This window comes from Argiope bruennichi, chromosome X1, assembly GCF_947563725.1.
Source record: "Argiope bruennichi chromosome X1, qqArgBrue1.1, whole genome shotgun sequence".
In the NCBI taxonomy this organism is placed as follows: Eukaryota; Metazoa; Arthropoda; class Arachnida; order Araneae; family Araneidae; genus Argiope; species Argiope bruennichi.
The window spans coordinates 9052079-9079508 of NC_079162.1; the positions used below are offsets into that span (position 1 = coordinate 9052079).

Genomic DNA, 27430 nt, shown 5'->3' on the forward strand with positions numbered 1-27430 from the left:
GAAAAACATACTAATATATCTGTTTTATTCGTAACTCAATAAAATTTTGCATGTGAAGTGGATTGGAAAGTATATCAAATCAGATAAAGGCGCCGGAAGTTTAATATTTTAAGGTTTGTGCCACAATGTTTCCTACTAACATCTTGTTCTAAGTTGAAACTTAGAAGTATCTTAAAAAAATCTTACGCTAGAAACTGGGAGCATCCTTTTCTTTCAGTGTAAAATATTCAGAATGAGGGATGCAAGAGGAAAATGTGTTTGGAATGGTCGTGTAATGAGAAATTTCTAGAATTTTTTAAAAAAGAGAGTAAGAGAGAGAAAGTTTCGGAAATTTCCTCACACTGTATCTCGCAAGTAAATGCAATCACTAACCGTACAATTTTTCTAAAATGGTAAGAATGTTCCCTGATAAGCTTAAAAAATAGAATTATGCAAATCTCTGATTTTTCATGGGAAAAAAGGCTTATTTATCGATTGAAGGAAAAAAAAAACTTACCAGATGGCAAATGATGATGAAGATTGGGAAAGAAAACAAAGCATTTTTAATGTATTGTAGAAAATTATGGGATAGATTGGACAAGAAAACCTATTTTGAAGAAGAACACGATTATATCCAAAATAGGGGAGGGATATAGCTTTTTATTATAAGTTTGAAGAAGAGCGCATAATGTGCAACGCTAGAGCTTAACAATAAAATGCCTTTTACAATGGAAAGTGACATGAGGTATCAAATAATACTTCCAACAATCAATTGAAATTACAAGTATGGAACAAAAAGAAATCACTGGAAACTTTTCAAAGGTTTTGTACAATTGAATAGCTTTTGTTTCTGGAGATGGAAGAGTTATTAAAAAAATTATCCTATAAACCCCACAAGAGCAAATTAATGAGCTTGTCGAGAATGTGTTCTGCAGTATTATAATATTCCTATCCGACAACTTAGACAGAAGAGAATATTATTTTAAGATTAATAAAAAATTGAATTAATGAATAAGATGCAGATTTGTATCGTAGATTGATAGGTGGACATGGACTTCACAAAGTACTTTCGAATTCTCAACTTGATTCTTAAATATTCAATAAAATATTAGTTTTGAGAAAGAGTGCTTGAACAACTTTTTTGAACTGGTAAATTCACATTTTTTGGGGCAAAATGTTTTTTTTTTTTTTTAATTGAAGCAAAGCATCAGTAATTTAAGAAAAGGACTTGAAAGTGAGTTGCATCTTTCTTTTCAAAATTAAAATTAGGCTACAATTTATTTAGATTAAGAATTCTATATTGATTCTTTGTAAAAATATTTAATATTTGCTTCAGTTCCTGACAAGAAGTTTAGAAACTATTATAGCAAAATTTAAAAGACGAAAGACACAAATTCCAATACGAGATATGAAAATTTCAGCTGTCAAACGCTAAGGGCAGTAGTTGCGGCCTACTGATGCGATGAACAGCAACAATGGCAGAGAGAAAAAAACACTGAATTTAAAGACACATTTTATCCTGCAAACTGCAGGAAATATGCAGCAATCGAAATACGCACATTGTGAACATTTCTTACAGCAACCTGCATTTCTTCCATAACAGAGTTGCTAATATGAATTACCCTTCATATTTCCCTCCAGGTCAGATCGCATAAATCCCCCTTCCAGGATGTTTTACATCAAAGGCATTACGCGCATTTCTACCATGAGATGTTCATTAGACTAGTAAGAGCACGGCTTAGCTTCTTCAGGAAATGAGTTATCGTATTCAATGGAAAAGGCTTCCCTTTTTCAGTCGCGACTTTATATTTTAGGGTAATTTGTGCCTTGCTAGGTCTGGTCTGCCATCTCTCAAATTCGGAATTATCCATTATGCTATGCATTTTTATATACATAGCATAATCCATATTTATGTATTCTTGATTGTGCAGGCTTTCCTTTTTATTATACTGGAACCACAACTTGATAAATATTGTACTTTTTATATTTATAACAAATACTAAATACCATCGCTTAATTTTTGGCTTTGAATAAATTCTTTCTCCTTTGTGCAATATCATTTTTTACTTTCTACTCTAATTAGCTATCCAAGATAACTGAATTTCATAAGTTAAATTTCGTAACGGGAATAAGGTATGCTTTTCCAGATATAGTTTATATTTATTGAAAAACTGAACAGATGAATACTAGCTTTTTAGAATAGTAGAGAAGATAAATAACTAATAAAATCAAATAATGTCACCAATGACGATGGTCAAAAATTAAGACGCAAAGAAATTTGAAATGAATCTTTGTCTTTATGAATAGTCTTAATAAATATCAGATAGTATATGTTCTTAATTGCGCACTAGCTACGTAACAATAGGTGTAGAAATGAGTCTCTAGAATTTCATTAATATCTGTGGGGTCATTAACTTCCCTCCGCAAATAATTCTCTTCTAATGGTACATATATGGTGGCGATTGAGAAAAGACAAGAACAGATAATTCCAAGGAAAAAGAAGATACAATTTCTTTGAATAACTGGAAAATTGGGGAAAGCACTTTATTAAAATCTCCCATCAACAGGAATTTATTCAGCCTTTAATTTAAAAGAAAAATTTTGAATTGAATTATTTGAATGGACAAATTATTTGAAATTAAGAAAAAAACCAACTTTTAGGAGAAGTATGGATTATTAGCCACTAACAACTTAACAGTTTCAATATTTATTTCAGTAATTATAAGAGCGAATTTTATGTGCGACATTTCAAAATTTTTAAATATTTATATGGAACTGAATGGGCGTTTCTGAGGATTTATAACCTTGCATCTATTATTCATTCAATTTCATTTAAAGCAAAAGGCTTAACGTGTAAGAAACAGAAACAGGAGATGGCATACAAATTTAAAAGAATATTTAACAGAAAATAATCCAGCAAAATTTACTATAAATGATGTTATTCTAAATGTATTCTTTTAATATCCATAACAAATTCTGGTGATAGCAGTAATAATTCTCTTGCATTTAAACTTAATTCAAGAAATTAAATGAACCCAGAAAAAGTTCATAAATTAGCAAAGTACATTATTGGTAGGACAGAGGAAAGACATAGAAAACGCTTTAGAAAAGCAGAATCAATTTAAAAGCTAATAATGCTTCAATCATCTAAGAACACGAAAAATTCTGGTTTTCGATTCAAATCACAACATGTAACGCAATGCAAACAGAAACGTACAAGGAACAATAAAAATGACAAACAAATATGAACTTATACTTAATATAATTTTATCTACATAATAGGCTGGTGATAATGCATTAATATCTTTTGAAAGAACAAATTAAAAAAAATATCAATACGAATAAAAAAAGCTGAAAACATTCTAGCGGAGTTTTTTCTGTCAAACTAATACAAATATTTTTGTCAGTTGAAGAGATGTTTTTATTAAAATTTAATTTTGATAATTTTCTGTTAATTCAAACAAATCTTTAAACGAAGTCGTAAGAAACATCTTAAGATTCCTTGAGATTTACGTTTTCTCTAAGGACAAAACGATAAGCGCTATTTTTAAAAATCTGTTTCTATATATTTTTTCTATATTTTCAACTAATTTTATTCCAGAAGGGTTGACCATCAGTGTTTCAAGACTTCCGGAAAACACATAAAATTTAAACAGCGTAATTAAAGATAATTTTTTTAAAGATCTTGAAAGAAAGGAAGGAAAAAAGTTGCTTTGAAAGCCAATCGATTTAAATTTACTATTGTTGCCAGTAGATGGCTCTGCGTGCCTCGTTTCCTGAAATCTTTAGCTTTGGGAAAGAAATGCGCCAAGTATTTCTTGTTGTCAATATATTAGGAAAAATATTTCTTTCCTGTTGATTGTTATTTAAGTTGACCTTTATCTCGGGCAGGTAATGTTAAGTAAAATATGAATAATAATAATAATAAACACCAAATATTACAGGTAGCAACCAATTATGTCTTTCTTTTTGTTGTATTATTAAAAAAATCATACACTTCTGACCAAGAAAGCAATTACCTTTTCAGAGCAAGTGGGTTTATTCAAAAATGCATGAAATGATTGTCATTTATTGCTATTTTTTAACAGATAGATATAAATAGCATACACAGAAAACAAACGCAAGAACAATGATTCAACAATGGTGATTACTAAAACGCATTAAACATACAATTTGGAGAAAAAGACTGAAGAATAAGATACGAATTGATATTTTTATTTTTAAGTTTCAACAAAAAAGTGAAAGTTAACAAATAGTTGTCACATTGCGTATCAACAAGACCTTACTCTCGAAACAATCCTTCCGAGCCAACAACAATACTTTTACTTATACATATGCACAACTATATTGCAACAGCAACAATTATTCTCATTCAAATGAACATATTTTAAAAATTCTCCAAACAGTAAACAACTTTATCATAAATCTAGCTCCATTCCACTTTGACATTTCACTATTACGCTTCAAGAGGATAAAAGACCGTCATTATCAAACAATCGAACAAATCAGCCTTAATTATGTTATTCTTTGAAATGTATTCAAATGATTAGATCTGGTAGGAACTGCAAAGATTATTTGGCTAATCAGGCTTAGGAAAATGTGAAAGGATTTTGGCTCAAAATTACTTTTAATACAAGTACATTTTGTACGATTAGAAAGGGTTAATAATGAAGCAACTCTAATATCTAATGAATGCAGAAATCTTCTAAAAGCTAATTGGAGATGGGATTTCAGAGGAATTTAAATAACAAATGCTAATTGGGTGAATAAAATCATTCACTTGAATTCTATTCCTTTAACATTTCTTTTATTCTTATAATTTGTAATATATTCTTTTATTCTTATGGTGTTGGTGCGCGCATGAATTCTCTCAGGACTATTTGTTGTCAAGTCAGTATTTTTTTTTATATACTGAAAGGTATAGTTTGTTTTTTGGCATAGTAATTATGTAATGATCTGTTTATAAAGCAAGTTGAAATACTGAAAATTACTTTGAAAAACATGCAACTGAAAACAAAGATTGAAGTTTATGAATTTATTATAACGAATAAAGTAACAAAAATGAAAATTAGTTTTGACTGTCTGAAAAAAATGGTATTCTATATATCGTGTTTCATATTTTGATGGAAGCATTTTAAAAATATTTCCTTTTCGTTATTGACCTTTCTAAATTTACAAATATTTAATCATTTGATAATGTAATAAGTGACAAATTAAATTATTTGTATTTCAGAATGAAGCAGAAAAAGAAAACGTATTTTTAAAACAGTGCTTTTGTTACGAGTGGAGAGAGAAAAGGAGGCCACTTTTTGCATACTTTTCTTCGATATATTAGATGATAAAATGCTCTTTACAGCTCATTTTTTATGCTCATTTCTACGGATTTTTTTTTACTTTGCACGTATCCTAGGCATAGTATTTTAATTGTATATTCATTTAAGGACGGATTAATGGGATATAAATTTTTATTTTATAATAGAAATTTAAATACTTAATTTTTCTCTGCACCTTTGACACGCAAAGCTTTTTTTTAAAAAAGTTTTTGCATCAAAGTTTGTTAAAGTTGTTAAAGTTGCTAGCATCAAAGTTTTTTTTTTAAACTTTGATGCTAGCAATAGACTGAGAGTGATTTTACGAAATGAATTTTAAAATATTTATGGTTTATCCGTTTAGGCGTTTTGGAGTAAAAAATTAATATAAAATCTAAGAAATAACAACAAACTAGTAATAAGTCAATACTCTTAATAAAAGTATTTTAAACAACGATGGATATGCATCATCAGATTTTTCTCAAAAGTATATCAACTATCAATTTCAAATAAATTCTGTTTACAAAGAAGAAAAAAGAGCACTAACATTATCAGAAACATATAATTCCTTTGAGAAAAGCTTAGATAATTACAAATCATCAATCATATGTAAGAAATCCGAATTTTTTTTGATTATATATATTCGCTTAAATTATTTTATTCGTCTTGTATACCTTATCTCAGAATTGATATGTCTTCTCTTTATGAACAACATGTTAATTAACTAAGATGGCCATCATTAACATAAAAAACCAAATAAAGTTTGTAATATTGATTCTAAAAGTACTAATGGAAGCACTTTTAATCCAATTTTATTCACAACGCAGATGTATCAATCGAGGAAGCATCTTGAGAAATAATGAGGATGTCAACTAATTGCCATAATTATTTCCATTATAAATTTGTTTCCACTTTTTCACAATCTCTCCTTCTTCAAATTATGTAACACAATTTTCTTTTTTTTATCATTTAAGATATTGCCCTTGCGATAAATCTTGATTTATATTCTCATTTTTCTATTTTGTTTTAAGCCCCCACAATGTCTTTAAATGAAAATATATTGAATAATTGAAAAATTGCACAATTCGTTTTTTATTATTTTCGGTTTAATATTCATTTAATTTTTACAAAATCGTTTTAATTTTAAACCCACCATGTAAATTTTCTACATTCCTCGACCTTAATTATGTGAATTGATAGAAATGAGTACACAAAGAATAGGAAAGTAATTTTAAATATTAATTTCTAAGTTAAATATTATTGATTAAAATTGTAATTGCTTATTTCAATTTCTTTACAAAATTTTTCCTTATTTCGAATTAAAATATGATAGATATTATTTTTTTAATCAATTACTAAGTAATTCAAGATTAATTTTTACAAAAGCAAAAGCATGAAGGATGAATAACTGTGCAATGTTATTTGTTTAGTGTTATGAAATGATGCTTGAAGTTAAAGTTGAATCCTTTCTGTATCAACAACCGAGTATTTTCTTTCAAGGAATCTAAAAGGTCCACATCAAAGGTTTGGTAGGAAACTCAGTATTTAATATTATCAAAAGGTTGAAATTTACATCTCATATTAACCTACAGCAGTTGTTTCGATTCAAGTGGAGACTTTCAGAATCGTTTCTTCAAATGACACGACCCCAATTTTAAAGATGTTATTTACATCACAGAGAAACGAAACCTTTAAATTGTAGGACCTGGATACCATTTCATTTGCAACTATATCCTGCTTTTCACTGTTTTTTACTGAATTTATTGAATATCTTCTTTAACAAAAATTTGTTAAACTTTGTTTTTCTTTCATAACTTGCTATTTAAATAACTTCACTTTTATTTTAAATGACTTCCCATGATGGTTTATACATTTCCATCTCTCATTGCTTTTGCTTCTAATATTATGATACCACTTGTGTCAAAAAATTTCTGATGTTCATCGAATGTAAATGTTTCACCAATATAAGCCTTGAATTAGGGAGATTTCATTTAGTAAAGGTTTTAAGGATTCCATGATATTTGACACAAGAGTTTAAAAAATTGCGAACTAAGCAGATCCTTTTGATAAATTTAAAGAAATACCTTTGATATTCTAAAGATTTTTTATGTTTCCACATTCCTTATCCTCTAGATTTCTTTCAACTATTCACTCCACAAGCGACCTTCATTACCTTCGGATTCTTACAATTAACCTTAATGAGAGATATTTCATTTAAGAATTTCTCTCCAATACAGTATATGTAAATAGATCAAATATCTATGCCTTATTTATTATTAAACTGAATAAATGGAGTAAGTATATAAAATGTCCGAAAATCGGAATGTCTTTGACGTCAATCATACAAAGTAGAAAATGGGACGGAATGTGTATTCGGAAGTTATATTTTCTCAAATCCAAAAAGCATAAAATGACTTTTAAAATGGAAACGATGCTTTTGAGTGCGTCAAGTTTTCTCTTAAAATAGCTTCAATTCCTATAAGTTTGAGATTTCGAAAAATAAATGCCAAAATACATTATTGTCAGATTATATTATCACGCAAGAAAGCAAAATTCAATAAGCAATGAGAAATCATTTATTTATGATAATGCTCATTATGATTGCGGCAATCAACGAGAATGCGCTTACCGAAGCACGGCCATCTAAGTAGTAATGAATCAATTATTGTAAGCCAATATGGAATCTAATAAGTGAGAAAAGTAGAGTATCCCATTCTCTAATAGATTAACAGAATTAAAATGTTTGACCCTCACATGCTAACAATTTCATGAGCGATTTTTTTGAAAAAAGCTGCAATTCATTCGAATGTGATATGTTTGATTTCTCATTGCTTTCAGTTTTCTGGAACATCCACCAGTACATCGCTGATATGTAAATATATGATCCAGTACATCAAGTTGAAGCACACAAAACACACAGGGAATACAACTCGAGAGTATTTGTCGATGTCGCTTGGTGTCACTCCACACAATGTACTGGGTAGGTTGAGTTGAGGCACTTCCACGTTTTGGGCTGAGGCGGAACGGCTAATGGAGGCAGCATAGGCGCGAGGATCCACCAACTTCAGTCGGACTTCCTGTGCAAAAAATAACACACTGAAAACGAATATTTCAAAATCAACACAATTACTTTGAAATAACTAATGTCTTAAAACGACTTTTGGGGTGGCTAACGAACTGAAATCATATTAGAAAAATTCTTTCCATTCTATCCGAGCTTTAAGTAAAACTATTCCGGCAAGCTTTCAATGAAATTATTTAAATTTTTTAAATTTATTACTTGCCTTTCTAAAACTGCATATTCTTATTAAAATAATATTTAATCATTGAGATACGAATTATGATTCTTCCAATATCAATAAAGTTAATTCATAATATAATACAAATGCCAAATTTCTGGAGCAGCAGGGAAAGGCATTTAAATTTTCTATAGAAACAATGAGTTTATCCCCATTTTACCTAAGAATGTATTGAATAAAAATGAAATCAATAAATAATAATTAAAAGTAAAGAACGATTAAAAATTTAATTTTATAAACTTCCATAAAAATGTCAGTTGTGCAATAACTAAACTAGATGCAATCAACATTGGGAATATAACATCATATTAAACTATTAAGGAATATCAAGAAACTGGCATACAATATTCAACTGGCAAATAACACCACATGCGGATGTTATCAAACACAATCATGCACAACTCACCTACTAGGAAAAGCGTTAGTTCAAATAAACTATGCTCGTAACAGATTTCATTTCCAAAATAACGGGCAGTAAGAAGAAGATATTTTATTTTCTCAAACAGGAAGGACATAACATTTTCAAAAAACATGCAGTATGTTACAATAAAATGTTCAGTACTACTCAAACTCCGATTTGATATAAAAATCTTTAATTTCTAGTTTTCGAGCTTATAAGAAAACTGGAAAGGTTTACAAATTTTTCATCTTATTTTCCACGGTACATATATGCATTGCCCATTCCGAATTTTCCTATGAATTATAAAATAATCACCATAATTTTCCTTTCATAAACAGTTTTCGATATAGAAATGTGAATTATTTTGTAAAGATTTCTAGATACTGTTGGAGATGGATAATCTTTTGGAATTTCTTTCTGTTTTTGGGTCAGCTATTGATTGTATTAGAAAATCGATGTTTTCCTAATATTAAAAATCTTTTAAATTAAGATTGAATTTCAGGAAAACTAATTTATTAATTCGAATGAAAGTTTTGCATCTAAAACTATTATATTCATGAATTAAAAACATTCAAGACTACGTTGAAGTTTTAAGAATTCAGATCGATAGTTTATTGTGAAGCTCTATCTGATTTAGAGGAATAAGTCTTATTGGATATACAGGAATTACTAGCAAGACCAAATAACCAAATTTCAGATTTGCTCCAACGCTTTAGTTCCGTCAAAAAGACGACACGAATAACAAACTGATAATTTTAAGGTTCGCAATATATAATGTGCAGTTAAAATTAATTTTTTTATGCGGCAAAAGGCTTTTAGAAATAAGAGTAAACATGGAATTTTTCATTGCTGCTAAACTCAAATTGTAAAACCAATCATAAGGTGAAATCATCATAAAAAACAATCTATTTTTTATTTAATAATGAAGCAATCTTTGGTTATGTAAAATGTCAAGATATTGTAAAAAAAACAATAACTCTGCTTAAAATTCACTTGCAACTTAATTATTCATTTTTGATTGCTATAATACAGTCATTTTCAATGTGCGCTTTCACAATTCCTAGCAAGAATAAAAAATAGCCTTTTAAAAAGTGATCCTTTTTCATGTATACGAACCCCTTATTTTATAATTTTGATAACATTGAGAAGCAGAGAATACCACAGACTGTTAAAAAATTCCTTTCTTTCTAATTCCAGAAATATAGCTTTAGAACAAATATAGACGAATAATTTACTTGGTTTTGAATAATAGCAAATGAATAATTTTTTTTATTTTTATTCTTTGACTGAAAACTTTTTTCTTGACCTCAATATTTCCGAACTCAATTTTATTTATGATATTTGATTTGATGCTTGAAAGATGTGGGCCATTTTCTTTCTTGGAGAGAAATCAATGTCTCTTTCCTTTCACTCATGAATAGGACAAAAGAAAAGAGAAATCGGTCTTTTGATTATCATTTTCTTAAGAAGCAGACTCCTGATTCTAATCAATAATAAATCGAATTAAGCCAGTGGAAGAGATCTGTTGTTGAAGAGATAAGATAATTAAAAAGTTCTCTTATAAGATATACGCAATTGAGTAACTTACTTTTAGAAGGAGGAGTTTTTTTTTTTAGTTTACCTGGAAAGAATTTCTTTTAAATTGGATTAAGGACCCTTAACGTTCCGTTTTCTTCAATTCGACAGAGTTGTTCTTAAATTTATCGGCTCAGTGGCAATAAAAAAAGGAGATACAAATATTCATTTATTCTTCCTTATATTCCAGTTCCGAATTTGCGAGTTATAACAGGCTGATAAGGAAATTACTAAGTAGTAGGAAGTAATATTAGTAGAATACAGGACACTTTTAAGATACAAAAAAATAGTGTACCAAGAATAATTTATGTACTTATTGGAAATATAGGACGTTACGGTTTATAATTCTATATTTCTCGTAAAAAATTCAATTCAGCTTTTAATTTTTAAAATGCATTCAATCTGAAGAACTCATAAAAATACTTTTGCGATGATTATTCATTGGTATGCTTATACCCAACTTATTTGATTCTGTGCACCAGTTCATTTTTTTTTTTTTTTTGCAAATTTCTTGTGAATTTCACACATTATTATTTCTTATAAACTGGTGTCATCCCTAATGAAAAAAAATCTACTTTTAAAGCAAATTGCCTTTATTATCTTGCTTTTTTTAAAAGTAAATTGCCTTTATTAGCCATAAAAATATTCTTATTTCTCCCTTCTCAAAGTTGCAGATGCACAGTCTCCGAGAACTGTTGTATACGCAAATATTTGGAATCATTCTGATTGTTTGTTATGCGAAACTGAAATAAATAGTTTTTCAAAGATCTTGCAGTAAATAACTGCCCAAATTATATCTTTGAAATGAATGGCAGATAAAATTCATACTGTTCGAGATGAAATTTCTCAAAATGAAAAGTGCTTTTTTAAAATAGGATAGATATTTATATAAGGGAATGTTTAGACATAATTTTTCTTCAGTTAATTATTTACTTTTAAAAATGAGTTTTTGTCAAACTGAGTGTCATAGAAAAATGAAAAGGAGTTTATATGATAAGAAACACAAAGCAGATGATACAAATGCTGAAATCTGCTTACTTCTTCTAATTTTGAAGCACCAAAATTTAGTTTAGTCAGTCAATGCACAGACAAAATAGATAATTTTTGCTTTTGGGGGTGTGAATGTGATATAAAAGTGCTAAATAAACGCAAAACAGCGAAGAAGTTATCATGCAACATAAACAACAGATTTAGATGAATAATTGAAATTGCATTCAAAGATACATCTAAAAGAATTCAAATAATACAGCAGTTTGAAACTCACCTGTATTCAAGTAGACTGTTTTTCTGGCTTGCATCTTCCATGAAGATCTTTATTATTTTCAAAGTCGATCCTTAAAGCTGTTGCATATAAATGATTGTGAAACTAACTGAACAAAAATCTTAGAAAGAGCGTAAAGAGGAGAGAGAAGAAAAAGCAGACAGAAAAAATATTAATTAACGCAACTCAGCATCGGTGAATGCTATAGTTAAAAACTGAAAAAAGCAGTGCTATTAAAATGTGCTGGGGAGAGTAGCCTCACTTTGGAGCTCAGAAAATACACCAACAAACACGGTTCTTTTTCCAATCAAATAAGTCATAGAAGAATTATTGAACAACGTGCTCTTGATAACTAATTTCTACGAAGTGAAAGGTTCGAAGTTAGTACTCAGTGTAAATGAGCTAAATTCATTATAATAATTCACATTTATAACATATACAGAAACAATATACAGAACTAAATTTATTATAACAATATACAATTATATCGGACGGATATTTTAATGTTCTCTGTTATTGATAGGAGATATCAGAGTTTAGTACTTTATTGCCTCTTTAATAGTTATAATATTCAAAAATGATCTTAAATTACTCAGACGCAGATTACAAATATACATATAAATAAAGAACACATAGCAAAAGTTATTCGTTTCTTTATTAAACAGAAAGTTAAAACTGACTGTATTTCAATACATGGAAACAATTCAATAACATCATCAGAAAACAAAGAATTTTAGTAAAAAATATTTTATGCACGCAACCATAAATACTTGAAAATATGTTCTTTATTTAATATTTTTTGTAATATTGTTCTATTCATTAGTTTAAAATGCTCGTTGCTCAATAGTTCTAGATTAAAATATAGAATAATCAAGGCAATTGTATTTTAAAGCAAACCTTCATATAATTTATAATTCGATACATAAAGCCTAAGAATTAATAATAGATTATCGCAGAAAACTAGTGATATAAAATCATGCATGGTTTTATCAAAGAATATCATCAAGGCATCAAGGACATATTTCATTAAGGAATTTGAATGGTATAGAAATTTCTACAAGGAATTTCGACAGGTTCTCTTCAATCATCAAGTGACTAAAGCAGCAGTTTGACTGGTTTCAGACTTCGTCATGCACTCAAAGTCAGCAAAAAAAAAAAAAAAAAAAAAAAAAAAAAACTGGAAAACCCTTTCAAAGGTTATTTTTTAAGGGTGTTTCGGTTAATAGTGTTAAGATTGTAGTGAATAGCTTATAAATCAGTTAACAGCTACGCTACACGAGCAATTGCTTTTCTATCGTGGTCATGTTACTGGGTTGCGAACCACAAGGTCCCAGGTTCTATCCTCGCTCATCACAATCTCCTACAAAATGATTTAGATAAGATGTTCCGAAAAAGGCTTCTCTTTCTTTATTTTTAACTTTATTTTCGATCCCGGACACTGCAGCACGGGGTTTCTCTTTGTGATTAATCTCAATTTTGCATGATTGTTAAGAAACTGCTGCAGAATCTCATATCAAAGAAGATTTTTACATTTTTCCTCCAAGGGACTGATACATTTTTATAGTGCGGTTCTTAAATATTAATTGCTGTTTTGATAATATTAATTGTGTTGATAAATCAGATTAACGGACGATACCATATTCTGACAGTGATTACCATTTCTTCGTATTAGTTAATACCAGGAAAAAATAAGTAATGTCTATCATCTAATTATATTTTCTAAAAAAATAGTCTTTATAGTCCCGTTAGCAGTGAAATTCTGAAAGTAATATAGTATAAGACAACAGAAGTTTACCAACGATTTGAAAATTTTTAAGTCTTGGGGAAATCTCTAATCTACGGAATGATGTGATATCTTTATTGGTATTCATATTTATTATTCCTAAGAATGAACTCTGCGACACGATACATTGTTATGTGAAAATAATGACGAGGAATGAATTATTATATTTATCATATCAATTCTGATTCTATTGAAGAGTTTGGCATTTTGATTATTCTTGAAGGCTTCATGGAAAATCTTCGCACTTTTTTGAAGCTGTCGTGCAAGTCAACTTGGGATTCATTAAAGACACCATTTTTTTTACTCTGCAATGCCGTTACAATCCTCCAAAGCGATATCTTGGTTATTTAAGTTACTCTCTCTGGTAATTTAGCTAACTTTATCAAATTGGGTGTATTTTCTCGGGGAATATCAAAAGAGAATATTTTCTAACAATTAGAAAATATTCCATTTGAATGTTAAGCGTATCGACAAAATGGACCCAAACTAATTAAATAAAACTTGTTGGACCCCCTCCCCCTTTTTTGCAAAAGAAGATACTTGGGGGATAAAAAAATAAAGAAGAAACAATTATAAATAACAATTATGTTGTTTTTATTTATTCTAATAGCAGCGTGGATAATAAGGAAAATGATGGGGAAGCTGATTTATAAAAGTGGAAATTATTATAAAAATAGAGAAAATCATTTTATATTATTTTTCACATATTACGCAAAAAGTTTTTCAATTTTTTTGAAATTATTTTTTACCAGTTAATAAAATAATAAATTAACAGGTATTTAGGAATTAACATTTACTAAGACTATCTAACCATTAATTTAAATTTCATTTATGTATGAAACACAGAACAAGTCAAAGAATCGAAGCTATTTAATCAGCTTCACTATGGTCCGTAAAATTAAGCGATTCCTTGAAGCAGTTATAATTTTGATATATAAAATTCCTTTGATGCAAAAAATTCCGATCATGCGAAAATGAAGTGAATAATAACGAAATGGAACTCATTTGGAATGCCTAATTTCAGCATCTAAATAGTCTGAAAAACCTGTACGGTAACGTCTGAACGGTAGAGCAAAAGTAACAGGAATACTTTAACGAAGTACTCTTTAAACACATCAGTTCTGATAAAATAAAGATTTTTCAGATTTTTACTGCCTTTGAGCGGGTTGTACATCGAATAACAATGGCTGTCAACAGTAAGACTGCTATGCTGGTTATTTCAGGAATAAGTCATACATCTGACTCTCCGACCCGCCCGAAGGTACTCGGATTTAAACCATAAAACTGAATGACCGGACCGCCGCAACAGCAATACTGGCGGGAACTGTGGTTGAGTCCTAAGGGGCATCACCGGCAACGGTACAACCCTCCCCGAAGGAAGTACGTCCCGTCATCGATGGGAGGAGTCAGATCCCCCACCTATTTGAGTACCCTCCAGGGTGGCGAGATCCAACCAGTATGCCGGAAGCATCTCATCATCATTTCGAGGTGCCCCCCCCCATTTGATGAATTTATGAATAAAAGAGACGAGATGAACTATACAATTTCCTAGATAAAATCATGACCGTGATTATTATAAAGTTCGATTCGACGTTTATTTTGGTTTACGAAAGGAATTTCACATTTAAGACCTACTGAAATACATATCCGAAACTTAACTTCATCTGTTCTGTTGTTTATCACCTATCCGAGATTATACTATATATTTCGAAACATTTTTGCTCACAGAACTCGACGTTTTTACCAAAAGAATTAAAAACAAAACGTTTCAAAAATTTATCAGTTCATGGTTACGGTCTTTCAATTTCATCTAATAAACTGAAGCTCAAAGTAAGAATGAGACAACATTACAAATTTCATATAACAAATTTCACTTCAAAAACGTAAAATGTTAGGAAGCTCAAGTTCTAGAAATCCTACAAAAGTTATTTCTAAAAATATAATCAAAAATGTTTAGTGACTATATAAAATAGTAACATTTTTTTAAAATAAAATATTAAAAAGGAAATTAAGTTCCAAAAGCTTTCATTAAATAAATGTTAATTAAAGATTAATAAGATAAGGAAGGAAATTCAGTTTAAATTATTCCAAGGTGGAATACCTGCAAGAGAAAGCTCAAGTTTTGGAAATATCAGTTTATAGTAAGCTGCATTTCAAACCGTTCAGGTTGCGGAATTCAAGAAATTAATAATGGAATGTTCATTTGGGAATATCATCACTTCATGTACAAATACTCTTTGTTTTTCTGACGCAATTTTCACTGAAAAAATTGGGCGAAAAAAAAAGAGAGCTTTGGATAGATCAACATTAGTTTTGACGTCAGAGATACGAAATTGGACAATAGAATGAAATAAATTTCTGTTCTCGTTATGGAAAAATACTTAACTAAGTAAATCAATTGGATTGCAAATGATATTATATTTGCATTCGCCAATAATTCTTCCATAGTTCTTATATATAATTTGTTTTGTTCTTTGACTTGTAATTTAGAACTGTGCTATCAAAATCATTTACTCAGAAGCAACGTATTGAATAGTAACCACCATTCTCCATCTTAAACTCATAAACTGCATATTTGCATATATACAGGGTGTCCCAAAAAAATGTATACACACTTTAAATAATTGTAAATTTGGGGTTTATTATAATTCGAATAATTTTCAACATGTAAAAGATTCTACAAATATCATTCTATTGTCTTGTTATCGCATGTTCTCAAACTGATGTCCGTTCTGCTCTAGACACTGCTGACAACGCGAAGCGATGGAATAGCACACATGATGGAACAATTCCCTTGGGATATTCGTACATTCATGTTCAATGGTTGCCCTCAATTGAATAACTGTTGCAGGTTTATGGACGTCCTGAACAGTTCCATCAGCTTCAAACGAATCTCTAATTCGAGTGATGGTAACTCGTGTAGGTGGTTCTTTGTTAAACTCCCTCTTAAATTGTGTTTGCACTTCTACTGCATTTTCATACTTCCTGCAGCATTTTAGAATAAATTTCCTTTCTTCAAATTTAAGTCTGTCTGCCATCACTCGGTTCAATGGGTTCAGTATGTAAAGAAAGAAAAAATAACTTAGTTATCAGCTGCTAAAACCAGAATCAGAAAGTGCTGTTTCTGGTTCTGCAGAACTGCTGCCAAACAGAAAGTGCCATTTTATAAATTTTTAGATAGTTGATTCGTTTGATACATTTTTGGATGACAGAATTCTTTTTTAAAAAAATAGCTTCTCTTTAAAGATTTCCATTAAAGCATTTGATTGAGAAATTAATATACAACGTAACTAAATGAAATAAGTAAAGTCATTTTTTAAAGATCTAGTTTTGAATCGTATTGATGACGAAGACAAACCTGAAAGTAGTTTCATGAATAATGCTAACACTACTTTATCCAAAATACTAACAGTTGGAATTCAAAACGAAACAAAACGAAAACAAACTTTTGAAAATATTGATTCAAGAATACTTCATTTATTTTTAAAATAATATTCTCAATTTGAAATTTAAAAGAAAATATTTTCTCGATTTCTAAATAAGGATGTCCCCTGGCTAAGATGTTTGTTCATAGGCTTTTAGAGACGAGGATGACGTGAGAATAACTTAGGTTTCATTCGTATAACTTCTTAAATGTTAATGAGAATGAGGATGAAGAATTTCTTTCTCTCTAACAATTCATTTTTTTTTTTTTCGTTTCTAAAAGTGAAGAATTCAGGATTGAAAAATAGTATTTTTTCGCTTCAATTTTCTTCTTCGTTTTGATTCATTATTCGAATCAATACAAAAACTGAGAATTCTGAAAATGAAAAAAGACATCGCTATATATATATTTCGACAGGTTTTTCCGCCTGACCATGAACCAAGTGCTAATGTAATAATTGATGATAATAACTAAAAATCAAAATATTGCATTGTTTTGTTTAAACAATTTCAAGAACAGAAATATAAAGAAGAAAAAATCAAATTATCATGAGAATCAAAATAAAGTTAATATAAAAATCGAAAAAATCAGTAGATAAACTCTCAAATATAGATATTTTAAGAAACATTTTTCTTATTGGACATCATCTCTTTATTTCTTTCATCATATTTTATTATAAAAGCAGTCTGTACAGCAAAGTTTATCAGATAATAATGTCTTATGTTATTTTAAAGGAAGTGATGCTACAAAAAGGAATGTAATGGCGTCATTGAAAATCAAGAATTTGACAACTGAGGAATGTTAAGTGTCATTGAAGAAAGAACCTTTTTAAAAAGGAATACTTTCAAGTGATGATCAATGAATTCCAAATACAATGGAGATGGACGAAATAATCAAAATGCAGAAGCTTCCGTCGAGTGTAAATCGTTTGTCGTCTGGAGTAAATACATCGAGAAAAGTCAGGCCAGACAGTTTTTGTAACAAAAAGAAGCCTTCATTTATCTAGCTTGCTTTAGTTCACTCACAGAAAGCACATTTTTCACTCACAGTAAGCTAGAGTTGGGAAATTTTACACTTTTAATGGCAATTCCTTAGAATTCACTTATCAGTCAATTGATTATTTGAACTCCGTAATGCTGGAACAATCTAAGAAGCCATTTGAGAGAAAAAAAGCATATTTCATAATATTTATAACAATTAATTATAAATTAAGAAAATATTTAAAATGAGAAATTTCAGCTTTTTAGTACACTAATAAAAGTGTGTCGTGAAAATTATTTTTACCACAATTATTTCAATTTCATTTTCCCAAATCAAAAACAATCAAACTATTGAAACCTAAGTTGCTCTTCAAGTATGAAGTATGTTTTGAATGCACGAAATCTTTCTCGATATCAGTTAGGGTCCAGAACATTTTGATTCAATCTGTGGGATGTTTTAGTGGAGAAAGTTGCAAATTGGGATAGTTAAGTTACATCCACACATAAAGAATGAGCGACGACTTTTTTATATAAAAATAAACATCTTTTAATTTTTAACGCTAACACATCGACAGACAACAGATTTTTGTGAAAGACCGGAAATTGATCTTTTTAATTCGCACAGCTTGCGCGCTTGATTGTAGATAACTGCTTCGTACTTCCGGGGCGCAGTTAGGAAAATAGTTTTTCGAATACAGTCATTTTGATGGAAGCAGGATCGCCACAGTACTCCCCCCTCTAGTAGTGCAGCAGGCACTGAAGTTAGAGGTAACGAGTGTTGAAGCGAACTCGTCGGCCAGATCTGGTCACATAAGGTACTGGAGTAGAATTTGTAGGTGACACAGGACTCGATGGAGACAGTTCAGGTACTGGTTTTGGTGAAGTCGGAACTGCAACTGGTGGTGATATTGCTGGTGCAGAGAACTGGTGAGAGTTCTCGAAGAACGCAGGCTTTAAGCGATCAATGTTGATCGTGGACTGTTTGCCGTTCTTTTCAATTGTGAACATTTTATCAGTTCGTTTGAGTACGAGGTATGGTCCATCGTATGGCGCTTGTAAAGGTTTTTTAACAGCATCGTGGCGCACGAACACATGTGAGCAAGTGTCCAGAGCTGGATGAACGAATACTTTCTTGGTGTCATGAGGTGCAGTAGCAACAGGTTTAAGTTGATCCATCAAGGTCCGTAAATTTATTAGGAACTCATGAGGCTCGACGTTAATTGAAGAGGATTCAAAAAATTCTGATGGTAGTTTAAGGGTTGAGCCATAAACTAGTTCGGCCGATGTGCACTGTAGATCTTCTTTTAATGCGGTTCGGAGTCCGAGCAAAACCAAAGGAATTGATTCGGTCCATTTCGTAGATGCATGACATCGGAGGCTTTGTTTAAGAGATCGATGGAATCGCTCGACTATTCCATTGCTTTTTGGGTGGTATGGGGTCGTTCGGATCTTTTGGACACCCAAGAGTTTGCTGAGCAAAGAAAACAAGTTGCTTTGGAATTGTCGTCCTTGATCTGTCGTGATTATTGAAGGCAAACCGAAGCGTGAGATCCAATGAGTTATGAATGCACGCGCAACAGTTTCAGCAGAAATATCAGGAATGGGAATTGCCTCAGGCCATCGTATGAAACGATCTATGCAGGTAAGTAGGTATCCGCAATTGTTTGAAGGTGGAAGAGGTCCTACGAGATCTAGATGGACATGATCGAATCTGGCTGCAGGTAATTGAAAAGATTTAAGAGGACTATTGGTGTGTCTAGCTATTTTAGATTTTTGGCAATCTAGACATGAACGGGTGAAATTTGAAATGTCCTTTTGCATGGACGGCCAAAAGAATCTCTCTGAAATCAAATGTTTAGTGGCACGGATACCTGGGTGGGAAATATTGTGCAAAGATAGAAAAACTTTCTTTCGGAAAATTTCTGGGACGTAAGGTCTAATTTTGTTTTGCTTGACATCACAGTAAAGTTTAGATGAATTGAGGTCGGTTGAGAGAGGTTTTAAACAAAGTGACAGTTCATTCTTTGCCAAAATAGTCTGAAGTTCTTCATCAGATGCTTGTGCTTCCGCCATGGCAGAAAAGTCTATTTTTGGTAACTGTATTTCATTAACACGAGATAAGGTATCAGCTACAACGTTTTTTGAGCCCGATACGTGCCTGATGTCGGTGCTGAATTGTGCAATGAAATCAAGGTATCTTAGTTGTCTTGGAGAAGAAGAGTCAGATTTTTTGGTGAAAGCAAAAGTAAGAGGTCGATGATCTGTAAATATTATGAAATTTTGACCTTCCAACAAGTGTCGAAAATGTTTGATAGTTGCATATATCGCCAAAAGTTCCCTATCATACGTACTGTATTTACGTTCTGAGGGCGTAAGTTTTCGGGAATAAAATGCTAGAGGTTGTTGACCATTAGACGTAGTTGTATGGAGGACAGATCCGATGGCTGAGTCTGAAGCATCAACCATGATAGATAATTGCTGGTTAGGTGAATGGAAGTTCAAAGTAGCTGCATTTGCAATATCAGATTTGCATTTTTCGAAAGCTTCTGTAGTGAGGTCAGTCCAAGGAACAAGTCGCTTATCATTCTTTTTAGAGTTTTTTAAAAGTTCGTGTAGGCTAGCTTGAGTCTGAGCGGCATAAGGCAAAAATCGACGGTAAAAATTGAGCATGGCCAAGAAACGCTTTAGCTCAGATATATTTTGAGGTTTGGGAAAATCAGAAATGGCTTGAACTTTTTCCGGTAAAGGTTTCACGCCTTCAGATGTAATTAGACAACCTAGAAACTTTACCGATTGCTTCCCAAGGACGCATTTTGAAGGGTTTAGTTTCAATCCGTGCTGAGATAATCGTTCAAATACTGTTTTTAAATGTTGTTTGTGCTGTTCTACATTATTTGATGCAATCAGTATGTCATCAAAATAAGGAATGCAGAAATCTAAATTTGACAAAACTTGATGTATATAACGTTGAAAGGTTTGTCCCGCGTTTCTTAAACCAAAGGGCATATAAACATATTCAAAAAGACCAAATGGGGTTGTGATTGCTGTTTTTGGAATGTCCGCTGGGTTAATAGGAATTTGATGATAAGCTCGGATCAAATCCAGGGTGGAGAAAATGGTTTTATTGAAAAACATTTGAGTGCAATCTTGAATATGAGGAACTGGGTATCTATCAGGAACGGTAATTGAATTTAAACGACGGTAGTCGCCACACGGTCTCCATTCTCCATTAGACTTTTTCACCATGTGTAGAGGACTTGCCCATGGGCTACTAGAAGGACGGATAATACCTTGAGACATTAAAAATTCAAATTCCTGACGTGCAATTTTTAGCAACTCGGGAGATAAGCGACGAGGTCTCGAAAATACTGGTTGACCAGTTGTTTCAATAAAGTGATGTATTTTAGTTGATACTTTGCTTTTTGTTGGTTGAGATGGATTAGTGAGGTCTTGGAATTGCGATAAAATGTCATAGAATTCTGAATCACCAAGCAAAATGGATATACCAGAAGTTAATGAATCTGTGTTTGCATATTTGCCTTGAGTGGTTAATTTAGTTATGCCATCAATCAAACAACCACTTTTAACATCAACCAAAAGATTATAGTGTTTTAAAAAATCAACACCTATAATTGGTTGGTTCACATTTGCAATTATGAAAGACCAAGTAAAATTTCGCCGTAAATTTAAGTCTAGCGTAAGGCGTTTTTTACCAAAAGTAGCTATTTTTGTGCCATTAGCAGCTAAGAGGAGTAATTCATTAGAGGAATCAGCTTTAGGAGCATTATTGTTTGGTAAAACAGATACGTCTGCGCCTGTATCCACTAAAAATTTCCATTTACTAACTTTATCGGCCAGCATAATTCTATTAATTTTGCGATCGTGGCCAAGGCCAGTGGACGACCGCCGATTTAGTTTCCCGAATTCTTGAAAGAGCAAGGCAAACTACATTTTTTTGCTTTTGTGCCAAAATTTGTATGATAAAAGCAAATGCCATCAGCAGGTTCTTTATATTTTTTTAAGCGATCACGAGAGCAACTACGACTGTTTTTAAAAGGTCGATTTCTATTTCTGCTTTGAGAGCGTGATTGGCGCATTGTTGTAGTAAGCTCGCCAACTAAAGTCGTCAAATGGGCGACTTGTTTTTCAAGTTGGGCTATTTGATTATTCGAAGATTGAGGAGTAACGGAATTAATGTTTGAATGGCCAGCCAATTCATTTATTTTATCTGCAACTGATGCTAAACCAGCTAAATCTTCATTCAAAGCAGTTAAAATAGTTTGTGTGCTGTTTGGCAGTCTTCCGAGCCAAAGAGATTTTAAGAGTGGCTCGCCAACAGTATCGCCCGCCAATGTTTTCATACGAGCTAATAACTGAGATGGTCGTTGGTCGCCAAGTTCTAGGCCTTGTAGCAGCGTACGTATTTTCGAAGCTTCACTTTCAGAATGCAACTCAATTAAACGTTTTTTTAATGTTGGATATTTATCAGTATCAGGAGGTTTCAATATTATATCGCTTACACAATTCAAAATATCAGAATCAACTGCAGAAACAACATGATTAAATTTTGTATCGTCAGCAGTAATTCCCGCCAAGGCGAATTGCGCCTCAAGTTGAACAAACCATAATGCAGGGTTAGCTTTCCAGAAAGGCGGAAGTTTGACGCCAACACGAGAAACTGTTGCGTCGTTGTTGGCGGAATTTGGAGTATCTCCTGGCATGTTTTATTCAAGAAATCAAAGGCACGTTATAAATATAATTTCACAAAACTGCTTTGAAATACGAAAATACAAATAATATACTGATAATCAGAGTAAATAATATGAAAATGCTAATCCAAATTATATGACAGAAGTTCCGATGGAAATTATTTAGGCTGTGAAAATAGAAACAATATTCAACGATACGCTTACCGCCATTAGGAAGAAATGCGCTATGGCGCTATTTAATGCATAAAGAAAACTGGGAAAGTTATCCTTTCACTTTTCGAGTCACCAAATGTGGGATGTTTTAGTGGAGAAGGTTGCAAATTGGGATAGTTAAGTTACATCCACACATAAAGAATGAGCGACGACTTTTTTATATAAAAATAAACATCTTTTAATTTTTAACGCTAACACATCGACAGACAACAGATTTTTGTGAAAGACCGGAAATTGATCTTTTTAATTCGCACAGCTTGCGCGCTTGATTGTAGATAACTGCTTCGTACTTCCGGGGCGCAGTTAGGAAAATAGTTTTTCGAATACAGTCATTTTGATGGAAGCAGGATCGCCACAAATCCTTCAAAGGGAAAAACAAGGGGATTTTTCCAAATGGAAGATCTGACAAGGCATATAGAATTGACCAATAAAATGCCACTAGGCGAGTGAAAAAGCCCGAAGAATAAAGCTCGGATCAAATTTATAGCTGCTAAACTTTCGTTAATATTCAGACAATACATCAGACTATAAGTATCATAAAACTAGCAGAAAAATCACTTTTACAGCCGGAAATAGAGGATTCCAAACGTAACTAGATGGAAAGGAGGTCGATTATGACATATAAAATCGCACTCTTATTATTACGTATAGAAGATTGGGATATTTCTTGCATTTATGGGATTACTTGGACACTACTAGAATGTTTTTAGTACTCAGAAGTGAGCATTTTTCTCCTTAAGTATAGTCCCGGATGGAACAAATCTTCGAAAATCAAATTCAAAAATCAAATATTTTTATAAAGAGCAGAACTGTCACATGGATATAAGAAAATGCAGTCGAACATTAATTAACATTAATTATTTAATAAAACAATTCTTTCTCGAGCTTCAGCGGAATTCGTATTTAAATAAAGTTACCTTTTACGCATGGAGATAATTTTATGGATATAAAAGATTTGAATATGATGACACAAAGTTCCCAAAATTTATTTAAATTGTTGACAGAAAAGTTGATGATTTGTATTTAAAATACAGATGCTTACTTTGAATGAAATTCGTCAACTAAAATTTTGATTTTCTATGACATAATGAGAATTTAAAATTTCTTCATTAAATTAACTAGTCCGCAGTTGTATGCTATTGTTATATTTCAAGGATATTTGAGTTAATTTAGAAAAATAAATATTTCATAGATAAGGGTCGCGGTGGCCTGGTGGTAAGGTCTCGCCTCGTGTGCAATAGGATTTCAGGTTCAAGACCCGATTCCACCGAAGAACCATCGTGTAAGGGGGTCCGTTGCATGTTAAATCCGTCAGGGCCAAACGTTCTCCCGCTAGTGTGAGAGTGCTGTGCCAGCTCAGGTGACGTCCTCGTCATCTGACTGCAGTTCAAAATTGCGAGGTCCGTCCTACAATAGCCTTTGTGTTGCTGTATAACGGGACGTTAATATATAACAAAAAAAAACTGAAACTATTTCATAGATAAAAATTAAAGCATATAATATTCTTTAAAAATATTAAAACAAGTATCTTTCCAGGTGTGGTGAATCAAACGAACATAATCCATTTTCATGAAATTCATCATAATACTGCTCGATTGCATGAGCAATAGAAACCTTCAGAACTGAATAATATTTTATAAAAAGACCAAATTAGAAAAATTGATAGAATGAGACAATTTTGACTATTTTCCTTTCTATTTGATTAAAAAAAGTATTTTCAGTTCTATAAGTTTCTAAACTTATATTCCAAGGTTTTACAGATAGTTTTGAAATAAAATTAGATATCACAAATATAATCACAGAAAAATGTAGCAAATTAAAAAATTTTGATATTTAAATTTTTAAACTATATTAATGTATAATTTATTAAAATAAATGGAAAACTTAGCATATATATTTGGTTAGAATTAAAAAAAAATATTTAGATAACTTTCGACACTTGAAGAATTGCTTTATAAAAATTAAGTGATCACATCAATTAAATGTCCTCTCCACGCTAATTAAAAAGAATTCATTTGTCAAAAATCTTGCTGTTTTTACAACTTAACTCAACTTGCGTTACAAAAGGCTTGTGAAAATGAAATTTTGTAATCGATTTTTACTTTATTCCTTATATGCTGGAATTTTGAACTTCTGTGAATTCCCTTGTTGTCGTTGCTAATGCATTATTTGAACATTTTGAAATCATAATTATCAGAAAATCCCTTAATTTTATTTCTTACGAATGGCGCCGCAGTGAATGTGACACGAAATTGATTCTAAAATATGAATGATAATAAATTATTAAAGAATAGAAAGCAATACTAATAAAATCTGCTTTTTAATATATCAATAGCAATATTTTTTGAAATTGATATCGACCGACCTTAAATAATGGTTTCTTGGTCATTAAATATTTTTATTAAATAATTTCAAGTTGTAAATTACTAAAAATCAGCCAGCGTATTTCAGGAAAATTTCGAAATATGATCAGTATCATAAACTAACAAACACACTTATATTTTTAAAGTTTTGACATTTATCTCCGACTGAAATTCCCTTTCTTTTTTTATGCTTTATTTAAAACTAGCCGTCTTTGGCGACCAGCTGGTGCGCCAATCTTAATGCACGTTAAAATTTTAATAATTAAGTATTTTATCGAACTCTCATTTCAATTGCTTCTTCATTAAAATATTTTAAAACTTCAAATTTTAATAGTCATATAATTCACTCATAATATTATAAAGGGCTTCAGCCATAACGTAATATGTATCTCTCTAATTTTCTATTAGCTCCCGTAGAATTTATGCTTTAAATTAAAGTGGAAATGATTAAACTGCAATAAATATAATATTTTTTTTTTTTACTGAAACGAAGCATTTTTTTAAATATGAGTACTGAAAACAGAATCGCTGAATATTTAAACCTTATGGGCATTAAAGAATATTTTTCTTAATTTATATAATATCTGAAGAAGTTTTCAACAAAAATTTCTCAGATTCATCATGAATAGATAGATTAATTAACAATGTTTAGTTTTAAATGCATCAAACACCAAAAAAATAAACAGAATCGTTTGAAATAATCTGTCGAAAACATATTAAGCCTTCAAAACCAAGTCCGTATTCGCTGAAAACAGTTGTCAACAATCAGAACACAATGCGCATACGTGAACACCAATTATGGTAACGCAAATGAGTGAATTTTTTACTCCAGTTGGGGTAACGCTTTGCAGGTTAGAAATTTTTAATTTCCTTTATTCTGTTTTATTTTAATTCAAAAGTACTTCAGAATGAATCTGAAAGATCAATTAATTAACGATGTTTAACTTTAAATGCATCAAACCTTAAGAAAATAAACAGAATCCTTTGAAATAATTTGCCTAAAATTTCTTAAGCTTATCCTCTTTAGCTTGGGAAGAAAAACTGAAGCCATATTCATTTGGCGGTGGAGAAATGAAAAGATTTTTTTGGTGGGAAAGTTAGTTTTTAATTAATAATTAAAATTCTAATTAAAAATTTAAAAAAAAGGACCCCAGGTGCACATTCCAAGGTATGCATGTGCCAAATTTGGTAGCTGTAAGTCGAACGGTCTGGCCTGTAGAGCGCCAACGCACATATACACACACAAGTATAGATAAGCACGCGATTTTGAAAACATTATTTCCTATCATACCGATGAATTATTAAAATGATCTCATTATATAAGAAATTATACATTCTACTTAAAGACTATTTTTCACAATAGAATGTGGGATTTGAAAAAGCTAACTGTTGCATATTTGGAATTTATATATATATATACAAATATTACACTTTGACAAAAAAAAAAAAAAAACACTTTGACAAAAAAAATATTAGTACAGTCAGTCAAAGATATTTTAAGATTTTAGAAATTTATTTTAGTATTAAGAAACATGCTTTAGGAAGATGGATATTATCAATTTTATTATAAAATCTTTTATTCTTTTTAAGGTATAGTATAAAGATTAATCTTGTTTTAAAATATACAAATTTCATATTTTTCTTTAATTTTAGTAACTTAGTTAGTAATTTTCAGTTAATTTAGTATTATGAAACATGCTTGAGTAAGATGTATATTATCAATTTTATCATAAAATCTTTTATTCTTTGTATTTCATTCAAGATATAGTATAAAAAATAATCTTATTTTAAAATATTCAAATTTCATATTTTTCATTAATTCCAGATACAGCATATATAAAATAAACAAGAATTAGCATTCACAAAATAATTATAATCAAATATTGAGTAATTTTAATATCACACACAACTGACTTTCTTCTACTATGATAAGATGAATTTTATCTAGGCTTAAAAATTTTAATTGCAGTTGCATTAATTGCATTAAAGCCAAAACTTTTAAGATAATAATGTTTCCAAATCAATTATTTTGGGAATGAAAATCTTTTCTGGGGATCTTTCTTTAATAAATAAGAAATGAACTTAACACTCTCATAAAATTCAATCAATCAAAACTACTTTTGAAAATTAGATAA

At 30.8% G+C, this 27430-nt stretch overlaps 1 protein-coding gene across 5 annotated transcripts in view; it reads right to left on the reverse strand.

The window, feature by feature from the left end:
• LOC129958099 (gamma-aminobutyric acid receptor subunit beta-like) overlaps positions 1-27430 on the reverse strand; it is a 234984-nt gene that overhangs the window by 42056 nt on the left and 165498 nt on the right. The window contains exon 8 of one of the 5 annotated variants that reach the window (XM_056070284.1): positions 6601-8365. The exons of the other annotated variants lie outside the window; for them this stretch is intronic. Coding sequence (XP_055926259.1) covers positions 8123-8365 — 243 coding nt within the window. The 3' untranslated portion in view covers positions 6601-8122. Of the gene's footprint in view, positions 1-6600; positions 8366-27430 lie in introns of those variants that run through there. 5 annotated transcript variants of the gene reach the window in all.